The sequence below is a fragment of the Gymnoscopelus microlampas genome, assembly GCF_963454915.1.
Source record: "Gymnoscopelus microlampas genome assembly, chromosome: 3".
Lineage (NCBI taxonomy): Eukaryota > Metazoa > Chordata > Actinopteri > Myctophiformes > Myctophidae > Gymnoscopelus > Gymnoscopelus microlampas.
In genome coordinates, this window is record NC_139940.1 from 42,282,926 (window position 1) to 42,295,905 (window position 12,980).

General features: G+C 39.2%; 1 protein-coding gene across 1 annotated transcript in view; it reads left to right on the forward strand.

Annotated features, from left to right (window-relative positions):
• Positions 1 to 10,676: 10,676 nt before the first annotated feature.
• zfpm2a (zinc finger protein, FOG family member 2a) overlaps positions 10,677 to 12,980 on the forward strand; it is a gene marked incomplete at its 3' end in the record, with an annotated part of 144,399 nt that continues 142,095 nt past the window's right edge. Inside the window, exon 1 of the mRNA XM_084053345.1 lies at positions 10,677 to 10,738. Coding sequence (XP_083909471.1) covers positions 10,699 to 10,738 — 40 coding nt within the window. The 5' untranslated portion in view covers positions 10,677 to 10,698. The remainder of the gene's footprint in view (positions 10,739 to 12,980) is intronic.

Sequence of the window (12,980 nt, forward strand, 5' to 3'; positions counted from 1 at the left end):
ACGCAACAGACTATATTATCCCGTTTTTTCCCCCTTCTGTTTTGCATGTTATGCCATTTGTACAAAATAAAATCAATCAATAAGGAATGTATGATGAGGGATTGTCAGCAGTGGTGGAAAAAGTACTCACATTCTTTTACTTAAGTAAAAGTATCAACACCGCAATGTAGAAATACTCTGTTTCAAAACACTTAAAAACACACGTCCGGTATTCAGAATTGACTTGAGTAAAAGAACAAAAGTATTCGTACCAAATGTATTTAAAGTGCCAAAAGTAGAAAGTAGGCCTACTCATTATGCAGAAATTTCACAAGTTTTCAAATGTGTAATTTTTTTCAAAAGTAGCAGATCTACAAGCTCACAATGCGTTGCATCGCAACGCATTGTGAGCATGTAGATCGGCTATTTTCAAATGGTCTAAATGTATATAGGGCTGAAGAGGGTATGTATGTTTGTTTTTTATGATAATCAAAATCTTCAAAGTAACTAGTAAATAAAGTTTTCAAATAATTGTAGTGGAGTAAAAGTACAATATTTGCCTCTGAGATGGAGTAGAAGCAAAAGTACTGAAAATTAGAAATACTCCAGTAAAGTAAAAAATACCTCAAAGTTCTACATAAGTACAGTACTTGAGTAAATGTACTTAGTTACTTTACACCACTGATTGTCAGTGCATGAATTCTAACATACTGGTCAAATGAGGATTGCTAAATCAATAACATGTGGCTCATAACTTGCGAGAAAGGTCCTATGAGTATCTTTACCCTGTGAAAGGTCTTCATAAGTAGGGATTTGCCTACATGTGTCATCATCTGCCAGTTATAACACAAAGCTGTGTGGTACATCCACCCGGCAGCGACTTCCATTTGTATAATTGTCCCAACAGTTTCTCTTGGGGAGAGGTAACAGTGCAGCACAGCTTATTGTGTGACTTCTATTAAAGGTTAAATGTGCTACTACTGGATGCAAAGACAGGTGCAGTGTGCTAAGCCCTCACCTTTTTTTGCAGCAGTGCCCTAGAAGGCAGGAGTTATTTAAACCTTTTACTGGTTTCTAACAAACCACAATTATTTTCGCATATACTCTAATAGATGCTACATGTGGAAGATGCAGAGATCAAGTCAAACACTTGTGTTTTCTGCTTTCAGAAATGGTAGGCAAAATTCTGATCCTCAAAAACCTTAAATAAGTGTGATGGTGTGTGTGTTTTTGATTGATTGGTTGAATATTTTATTAGGCAAAGAATGTAAATACAGTAAAACAGCACAGTTACATTTAAAATACTTTGTCTAAAGGTCTGTTCATAAAAGTCCTTGCGGTCTTGTTTCCAATGAGGTCCTTATATGTGTGTGTGTGTGTGTATATATATACACATACATACATATATACATATATATATATATATATACACATACACACACACGCACACGCGCACACACACACACACACACACACACACACACACACACACACACACACACACACACACACACACACACACACACACACACACACAGCATTTACAGTATACACACATACTGTACATACATACTGTAAACATATCTGTCACTATCATACATCCTCAGAGGGGATTTAGTGTACAAAGTCTGCCTTTAGACATTATTATTCTCATTTGCAAAATGCATATGCATCAAGAGCATGTTTCAAAACACAGTTTAAACAGCAAGTAATATAGCATTCCATCTTCTCTTCTTTGCCGTTGTCTTTGTTTGCTTTCCAAAGATAATTTAAGTTTTTTGGTTCCTAAGTAGTTCAATCCAACCCAGGGGAACTATACCCTGGTGAAACAAGATTTTTTTGCTTATTTTTTTCTGCCCTTTTTTTTTTTAACTCAACCCTTATATCCCAATGCAATTATTTAATATACACCCACTCATAGTCTGCATATGAGATATGAATATAATTGTATGTTACTTTTTAATTACAGGAAAAATCTAACTTGTAAGATGATGGGCTGGAAGGTGCCATTGCATTGTTATTTTTTTCATCCTCGTTTTCTGATTATGTGAGCTGGGCTCCTTTGCTAAGCGATGATAAGCAGAATTTCCATGTTCTCTGCATAATTAATCCATCTTTGCCTCTCTTCATGCCAACTCTGCTGTTATCGCCTGCACATGCCTGAATTGCAAAAGAATCCTCTCTTCAATTGGAACTTATTGATATTCTAAAAAAACTGGAAATCCTTAAATTTAAGCCACAGATTGTTAAATGGATTAATTTCGCGGCAATCGCAGGCATCTAACGCGGGGAGACAGGCAAAGCAAATTGAAAGTGTCTCCTGTTTGTGGAGTTTTAGTCCCAAATGATAGGGTTTATTGGCATGTTTTTTCTCCATAGTAAAAAATTACCATTTATTTGCATGCCATAAAATACTTTTATATGGTTGAAAATTCAGAGGAATTTCTTTCAATGCCTGTCGTTGGCTTCACGATAACAACTCCAGCTTCCCACATCTGGACGCTTTTGATACTGTGTGAAAGGAATGTCTGAATATTTAATATTTTTATCTGTTTTCATCGATGGTTTCACCATTAAGGGCTGGCTCTGCTATTTGCATGTAGCCTGGCAGATGTAGATTTATTTTCTGAGCTGTCTACGGCCTGCCTTTCTGTGAATATATTGACGCATTTTTCCATTTTGCTGTGCACTGATGCCTCTGCATATGTAATAAACCAGCACACACACTTATAAAATACACCAGCAGACTGTATTATGCTGCTGTGTTTAGATGCGGGCTCTTCAGTTACCAGTGTACATATAAAAAAAAAGGGGGGGGGGGAATCAATCATACAAATCAAATATAAATTACTTGACCTCATAAAAATGAAGAATGTCAAAACACATGAGGTGCTCATGTATAAACTGACAAAATAGGCGTGCAAACAATAACAGGACTATAATATAGCCTATAATGTACTGAATATTACTTACCCTTTACTGTGGAATGGGACTTTTAGCAGACTGACAGCTACTGCAGAATAAGCCTAATGCTTCATCACCATCATGCTATTAATGAAGATAGACAAATAACCTAGTATAATTTAGACCTAATTTATGTAATAATTATTGATGAAGTATAACAACATTCTATCTGGTAGTTACATGTCAATATTGGCATACAGGGTCAGCTGCAATTACTGAAGACTAATCTCGTCAAATATACTAGACTTCTTTACATATTCATGTGCATAATATTACTGTAGTGTGATTAATAGCAAATGGATATGTTAAGTTATTCTATTTATTAATATAGACATTTTATTTTGAATGAACACACTTCAAATGTTACCAGAGCTTTCACCTACTGTATGCATAAATCCATAACCATTTATATTGAAAACGTTACATGCAACTAAAGGAAATTTCATACCCCTGGCTTTGATTTATAAGGCAAGTATGTATTAGGTAAAGACAAGTTAAAATTATGAAATGATATTAAAACGGAATATTGAATAATATTGTGAATGTAAAAACCAGCACCAGTCCATTTATACACTCTCAGTGTTAAATTAACACTGCATGGGGTCATCTCAGGGTAATGACACAGAGGCTGCATTCCCCATCTATGACTCAACACATAACGCTTTGTCGTTTGGGGAAAATGCAACATTTACTGTTATGTGCACTCTTTGAAACTAGAGGGCATTTTTGTATTATTTGAATCCCCAAACAAGGCAAGTTGTTAGCAGAGATTAGCAGTAAGAATATACTGCCCCATGTTTCTCTCCTCCTGCTATAACTTAAAGGAGTAGTTCACCCAAAAAAATGACTTATTTTCTATCAAAGACAATTACACACCCCAAGAAGCCTTGAATCATGGATTCTTTATAGTTTTTTTGTTGCATTCCTAAGCCAAACATTTGATTACCGGCTGGGTTTCCGGTAGGAGACTCAAAAAAAGACAATGTGAGTCTCCTACCGGAAATGTAGATAATAATTGTTTTGGCTTAGGAATGCGTCAAAAACAAAAATAAATCAGTGAATTCAAGGCTTCATGGAGTGTGTAATTTATAGAAAATAAGTATTTTTTTGGGTGAACTACTCGTTTAAACCCAATATATACTTTGTTGACCGGGGTCCCCCGCGGGGTCTGTGCTTGGCCACCACCGTTTATCCCTCTACACCATATCTCTTTGCCCAAAATAGCCGAGTTGTGAGCTTGCAGATCGGCTATTTTCAGCCAATTGATGTTTGCCTATTATGACTTGCCCAACACAGGGACACTAGGGATCATGTGGTTAACAAAAAGCCTTTATTTACAGATTTATGCTCCCGTTGGGAGGAGCAGAGTTTGTTCATCCCGCCCCTCTCTCTTTAGCACTTACATCACTTCCCCAGTCTTAACATTTTCTGGTCCATAATCTTAAGATGCTTTGGGGTTGTGTGTGTGTGTGGCATTTCGATGGAATGCTTTTTTTTGAAGATCGTGTCGTTTCTGTGTACATATTGTCGTATTCTTTGTTTCAAAGCATGCTGCTCTATCACAAGACCCAACTGAGGCGGGCGAGCGAGGGGGGGGGGGGGGGGAGAAAATAACTGCTGTATCTTTCCAGTAAACAGGGGAGGAGAGAATCTGGATGGTTGGTGTGGCAGGCAAGCGGAGCCTCCCTGGACAGAGCTGGCGGTGAGGCCTCCAGGGCCCCGGGTGATTTTGGCAGCGGGGCCAGCAGGAATGGGCACTCTCTCAGACATCTGTTTGCACACTGCTGCTGGAACTGCTGGCTGCATGGGGGCTGGAAAGAGGGGGGGGGGGGCACTCAGCCACAACCATCACCAAGCAGCAGTACCGCCACCACCGCCATCATCTCACTGTGTTTTTGGACAACAACAACAACAATAACAACAGCAACATCACGATGAATGATGAATTGGAAACAATGGAAACAAGTCCCCAGGACCTATTAGCCTTAATGTCTGACTGTACCACATGCTGTTTACATTTCTGACTAAGTATTCAATCAATCAATCAATCAATCAATCAATCAACGACTACGCCACAAAGCATCGGTGTGCTGTAGAAATTGAATTATTATGATGTCCTTTGGAGCAGTGGTTCCCAAAACGTTTTCCCTTGGAGTCCCCCCTTCTTATGTCTGACACAAGCTGAGCTATACTTCTCATATGACGTATAGGGAAAGTAGCTGACCTACAAGTTCACAATGCATTGCGACGCGTTGTGAGCTTGTAGGTCAGCTATTCTTACAACTTTTTGAAAAACGTTGAAAACAATTTGAATGTTTTTGACTATATTTTTGACTAATGACGTGAGCAAAATATGGACGCCAGGCTGAAAGTGGATCAAATCAGGATATGATTTTGTCCAACAAGTTTAACCACCTCTCAGTAATAATAATGATTAGACCTACTTTCTCCCGTGGGGTAAATTCAGTTTTCAGCTTCACTCAGCTGATTTCTGCCCCACAGAGGGGGGAGCAGTGTCTTGCTCAGGGACATTTCGACACATTGCTGTCCTGGCCTGGAATCGTACCTGGGACAATCAGGGCCTGCGGCTCATTCAACTATGGCCAACTAGGACCAACTATGACCATTCAACTATGGCCACCCCAAAGTGAAATGGACCTGAGATACAACTGTACTTGGTCTGCTCTTGGCTCCTTCTATACCAAGGGCCCTATTATCTTGCACGCCATCCTTGCCCCTTACGCCTAAACCTTTTAGGCATTTCTTACTATTTTGAAAAACATTTTAAAATAGTGAAAATAGAAAATCTACATCGACACGTTGTGAGCTTGTAGACCGGTCAATTCAAGGGAAACACTGCTTTGGAGGGCCAGTGGTGACCTGTGTCCGTGGTGGAGTGCACACGACACATATACACAATGATGTACACTAGTCCAATCGGGGGCATTCAAGGACATGTTCTGTGCAAAAAGATTGCAGGTAGTATTAGAGAAATTGCACAAACACAATATGAACACAATACGCACAAATATGAATTGGGGCTCTATTTTGCGCGTCTTAAGTATCAGGTCTTATGACTTAACTTAAGACCTGGAGGTGTGGCCAATGCTGTTTCGCTATTTTGAGGGGCCAAACAGCACTGGCCACGCCTACAGGTCTTAAGTTAAGGGCCCTGTATCTCATATTGGGTGCGTTCGGAAATTACGCACCGGAGCACACTCGCCTATTAGTTTGTATTGGCCAGTGTGCTCAGTGCTGTATTTTCGAACGCACCCATTTAGTCCTCTAGCATTGAAGTCCTTGGTAACCACTGTATCCAGAAGGACAGGCGTCGTTGGCCTTGAGTGTCGCCCCAGCTGTCTCTACTTGCACATGCATGTACTGTACATGCACACTCTCTCACACTTTCTATTGCTCTCTCTCTAAAACACTCACTCACGCACGCACACACACACACACACACACACACACGCGTGCACACACACGCACGTTGGTATTAATATACTTATGAGGACATTGACATTTTAGGACAACTTTTATTTTTCAACAAAAGAAGAAGTCATTTTTAACCCTAAGGAGTTATTCAAGTTGATGCGCGTTGTGAGCTTGTAGATCTGGTATTTTTAGTGTGTGACACGTTTGCAATTAAATATAATTCAGGCAGAGCTCCAACCCTAACCCCTATACCTGACCTCTAAATGCCTAATCCTAATCCCAACCTGAGATTTTTCCTAATTGTAGACTTTGACTCTAAAAATATATTTTCAACCACAAAACAACTATTTTCTCTTGAGACAATTTCTTAAAATGTTCTACACTTGTGGGGATATTTGGCCTCAAATATAGTAATATGCACGCATGCACGTGCACGTGCACACGCACATGCACACACACACGCACACGCACATGCACACATGCGCGCACACACACTCACACTCACACACTGCTCTTCCTTGGGAGTGGAGCCAAGCCCCAGCAGCCAGAGGGTGCCTCTATAGCAGGCAGACTCATGGTGCTGATGTTGCTCTTCAAGAATAGAGTTAGCATCCAGAAGATGGCTGTGATTACTACAGCCACTGGACACTCTGTGACACTTTACACAAATCAGCCTAGTAACGGGTCATCCAGGGCAGGTGGCTTATAGTTTTCAAGACTATATAGCATCCAAAAACTGAGGAATTGCAGAACTCCACGTCTCTACCCTTAGCATTAATGAATATTACACAAAGTACAATTCTGATTGTTCAGTGTGTTCAGTGTACAAATGATTTTCCAATTCACATACAGTGAAAGACAGCCTATATAACACATTGTGAAACAGTGATTATGAAATCCAACTCAGTTTTATTATACATACACATGTATACTCGTCTCTGTCGGGTGGAAACCTCATATTATGGCCAAAACTGTTACTTTTCAGGACTCAAATTCAAAAATAGCAATAGTAGCAGATCGACAAGCTTCGCGCCACATTTAAAGCTTGTAGATCTGCTACTTTTGATGCTTTTGTGTGACGCTGTAGTGTGATCAAGTAGGGCGTTAATTAAAAAAACACAAAAAGTTAAAACATGGAGATAAGAGGTTTCTGCCCGACAGCGAAGATGTATATATATATAGATATGTATACTGTGTGAATATAGCCCATATAAATATATGTGTGTGTGTGTGTGTGTGTGTGTGTATATATAGTATTACATATAATAAAAGGAGTTGGATGTTTTGAGACCTCACAATAATAATATATAATAGTGAATGAAGGTCAGGATTGTCACTATGCAATCACATGGCAGTTATTATCATGCATACTATTACAGCCAGCGGGCAATTTCAGGGGACTGACAGAGTAGGGTGCCTTCCTGTTAAAACAAATCATTAAAATACATTGCCTTAATTAACAGCTACATTTAGGTGTAAAACCAAGACAATCCTTTGCACCCGCACACCCCTCCCCCTTGTTAAATATTAACAAATCAGCCACTGCTTATGACAGTTCTGTCACTGAAGTAATTACGAGGCCGGTACAAAAGGGTTGCCACCCATTTAGCGTCTAGACACTAGACTCAAGTGCCATCAAAATGTTTCTCAAGTTGTAAACCCTGTGAATGAGCTGTACAGGTAATAGACATGTTGACATGTATTTACCCAGATCACTTCTCAGGCATAACAATGAGCCATAGAAACAACACGCAATGTTTTGAAACCTATTTCCTTTAAGAATGAACATTATGAGCCAAGCAGCAGACGCCCCTGTTTCTCTTACCCCTGCCAGTGAGTGGCGTTCCCCAAATGTGACTTGGCAGCTCTAATCAAATGATTTAGCATCACATTGAATCAACCTTTCCCCCTGTAATCAGATTATGCGAGTGCACTGTGCAGCATCTCCATAGCGTACAGTATACCTTAACCTATTAATATGACCAACCTTGTGTCAGTGATTTCCCCTGCGATGGAAACAGTATCATGTTAATTATCACAACCATCTGGTCCAACCGGTGGAGAAAAAAAACCCGGCTTTCTCTTCCTCACACAGATTTGTACCTGTCAATCAACGAGTGCTTCAAACAAGCCACTGGGGCTCAGGAACAGCAGAGAAGAACCATACTCCAGTCTCAGGGGATTTAGGAGTGGCGTTAAATTAATCTTCAGCTGGCAATTTGACTCTCCAGTCTCACTATGTTGTTGCTCAAACCACAAATCATTATTGATTTCGGTGCTGGGTTCCTAATACGGCCGGTAAATGCTATTTATGGTTTGTTTTAGAAAGCAATTTTAGAGAATATGGCTGATGTGTTTTTATTGATCACCTACAGTAGGTTAATGTTTACAATCTACAGTTACAATGTAATTGTAACTATAGGATAGACATGTTTTATTTACTGTATCCAGACAGTACAACGGAGAAGAAAAATACCTCAATATACAGTACCTTATCACTACTGATCATTTAGTGATAATAGCAAAAATTGCTATAATCTTTTTTTTTAATTGGTTTTGGTCTTTGCTTTGTTTTTATTTGTAATCAGATATTGCTAATCTATGGTATGACAATACTGAGGGAAGGGATATTAAAACAATGCAATGTTTATGGCTGCTAATATCCTATGACCCACTGGTTCTCAAACTTTTTTTCATGTCAAGGACCCCTAAATTCATATGTAGCCTATTTAGTCCGCAGGGACCCCCATTTAAAAAGATTGTGTGCCATATTATTTCAACGTCTTTCAGAAATAGCAGATCTACAATCTCACAACAGATCGCAATGTGACCCGTTATGAGCTTGTAGATCAGCTCTTTCTGAAAAGCCGAATTATAAAGTGGTTTAAACTGATTTTGATGCTATGTCAATTTTGCTGGGGGACCCCCCTGGAACCTGTATACTGATTATTTAGTGATAATGCACATATAGCTAAAAAATGTGCTATACATTTTTTTTTTAATCTGTTTTCCCATTTGTTTTTGCTTTGTTTTTATTTGTTATCATAGTGATGTTGTGCCATATTATTTCAAAATCTTTCAGAAATAGCAGATCTACAATCTCACAACGCATGGCAATGTGACTTGTTGTGAGCTTGTAGATCAGCACTGGAACCCCCCCCCCCCCCTATGACATCACTGTGTTTGGACCATGACCAAAGAGAGGAAAGTTTTGTCCACCAGAGGATGGGTAGTGAAGTGAAGTGAAGGAGGAGGAGACAGAGGCTCATGCAGAAGACAGCTGCGTTCCTCAAGGTGAACCAGCGCTGACCCGTGTGCTCCATAAATTATTCTGTACTCTCTCGCTCTCCATTCCAAAACTTGTGGAATTGGGTTACAAGATAATTTCACAGGCCACTTGCTTGTCTTACTTGGCAGTCCAACTGGCTAATTGAACCAGGTGATTTCCCAGTTTGGGTGATTATTCAAAAACATGGGGCAAGTCAAGAGAGATTTCAGGATTATTTTCTTTCCCTTTTTGATATTTTTTTTTTACTTTCCTAGAAAGTGTGCCTTCAATAAAATTCTGAGAATGTTTTTATTTTTTAAATTCTGAGAATTTCACTTAACGCCATTTGCACTCCAAGCCCTATGGAAACAAATATTATGTAATTCATTATTGTTTTATTAAGCATACTTCTTTTGGCTGTGCCAATAGGTCAAGTCATTTTAGGTCATTAACATCTCACTCCAGACCGGTGTGCTCCATTGGGCAGCACAGGCACAGCTGTAACTACTTTTGCATTACTGCTCCAGATTTGTTGACGTTGACCACCGCGGTTGTCATTTAAAAATAATGCGATTATTACTTATTATTGAGAACAAATAAAGTAGTATATCAAGTGAAGTTCAGAAGATGGGGCTACGGTACCCGGGGAGGCACAAACCTTATCTTCAAACAAAAGCGCGAAACGCTTTCACCTCCTCTCTCAGTCAGTCCGTGCGGATCCAGCGAAGTGCAGCCTCATAGGAGACACTACTGAAGAGAGAGAGAGGGAGGGTGTGTGTATGTGTGTGTATGTGTGTGTGAGAGAGAGAGAGAGAGTGAGTGTGAGGGAGAGAGAGAGAGAGAGTGCCAGAGACGAGAAAGATAAAGAAAGAGACGGAGCAGATAGACTGTGTGTAAAAGAGTGTTGAGAATTCGCGCCCCTTTCTTTCTCAATTTCCATCACAAACGTTACCGGCGCTTGGATGAACCTGAAGCTATCGATCTGTCAGTGACTTCAGTGTCAGTGATCTGTCAGTGATCTGTCAGTGCTTCTACACCTGGATCCACTGACCATGTCCCGAAGGAAGCAGAGCAACCCCAGGCAAATTAAACGTAAGTTTTTACACTGTCTCGCTATTGCTGCTGTTTGCTGTTGTATGCCAGATCAAAGCTTTATTTGAGTTTGAATGCAGGTTATTGTGACGTTATTGACGATAGTGTAAGAGAACGCTGTAATGTTGCCAGTGGAAAGTGTTGCCTGTCATCATGTGCACACATTGTATCCAGTCTCGCTATCATTAGCGTGTGAAGTGGATACTCTGTTACGTTTCTAATGCAAACCAACACGGCGGTGTGTCAAGATGTTGTGGCAAAAGTTTTATTGGCTTTGAACTTGTGGGAAAAAATGAATTCATAGATTTTATTTTATTGTTTATTTATTTTGTTGTTTTTGTATGTTTATTATCGCCCTTTTTGTCAATTGTGTCTTTAAGTTTCATATGTTTTGCTAGAAAGGTTCTGCTTGACTAAAATGTCCGAGCTGTTTTTGTTTACACGCTGAACACGCAGCAGAAGAGATACATTATAATAGGCTAGTTCATAAATATTGATATGCTTTAGGATAATAGACTGCATTTAAATGCAGTCCTATATACATATGGACGTATACGCGTGCACACGCATGCCAACTCTTCACACACTTCCATGGAGTCTCTCTCTCTCTTCTCCTCCTCCTCCTCCTCTTTCTCTCTCTATCACACACACACACACACACACACACACACACACACACACACACACACACACACACACACACACACACACACACACACACACACACACACACACACACACACACACACACACACACACACACACACACACACACACACACACACACACACACACACACACACACACACACACACACACACACACACATGGTCTAGTTTTCCTCAAATAAATTAATTGCCATATTCATAAAACCATAGCTTATTGTATTGCATTTCTGTAAAATAAACATTTTTGACCTACTAAGTTTAATTGAAATACCATCACTCTGGGGACATTCTGCACTTAACCTAGACACTTTTGCTTAATACACAGTTTTGAGAGAAAGGCCATAAATGTAATGAAATTCACGAAAAGACCCATTGACCCTGAAATATAGTGCATTGATATTTTTTTTATTACAAGTTTATGTTATTGATAGTATTTCATCACTTTTTGTAAAAAATTTAAGATTGAAAGGTTTGTGTTATTATTATTATTATCATTATTATTATTATTATATATATTTTTTACTGTAACAATATTATAGTGACATCTTTATAAACAGTTATGGACGAGTTTTAGCCTTGGGTTTCTATGGGGGAAAATATCAGTCCCCTTAGGGACTTACGACTTTCATCTATACAACGAAAAATGACTACAGTACACTATGTGCTTTGAGCTATGTGTAATTCAAAACTATGCCAGCGTTTTTCACTGTTTGTGTACACACAGTTATGTACGTATGTACTATACGTGTGTGTGTGTGTGTGTGTGTGTGTGTGTGTGTGTGTGTGTGTGTGTGTGTGTGTGTGTGTGTGTGTGTGTGTGTGAGTGTGAGAGAGAGTGAAAGAGAGAGAGAGACAGTGTGTGTGTGTGTGTGTGTGTGTGTGTGTGTGTGTGTGTGTGTGTGTGTGTGTGTGTGTGTGTGTGTGTGTGTGTGTGTGTGTGTGTGTGTGTATTTGCATGCCATCCAAGGATTCATGTGTTCACGTGCACATTTGTTCATGACAGCAGTGGCACAGGGCAGTATTATAGGAAGAGTATGTGTGACCCTTTGTGTGTCATTTATGTTTTTATTTTCGGACAGTTGACTAAGTTTGAATCTATTTATGGATCACAACGACATTTTACCCCTTTAATAACAATTTTACTGTTGACTTAAAAATATTTTTGTGGCTGAGTATAACTAAACTGCTGTCTATTTTTTCATTCGATACATTTAACTACAGTGAAATAAATTCCTGAACATCAGCTGCGTTCAGTAGTCTGGGTTAAACTTTTCATTTAACCTATTTTAGTATCAGTGGGAAGCTTGTTATTTGAATAAAGAGGATTCCTAGTTTATCTCACAAAGAAATCACAAAAAAATATGCAGTTGCTCATCTCTACGGAATAGTGAGAACTTGTGTAAAAATACAAGGAATTCATTCATTCATGTTTTTAATTCATTTTAAGACAGCTTGTTTACACTGGAGTCAGTGGAGGGAAATTACAATTTAACATATATTTATATTTTTTTACTTGTAACTTACTACTATCACGTAATAGTTATGTGCTTGCTGATATCAACCAAGGAGCAACC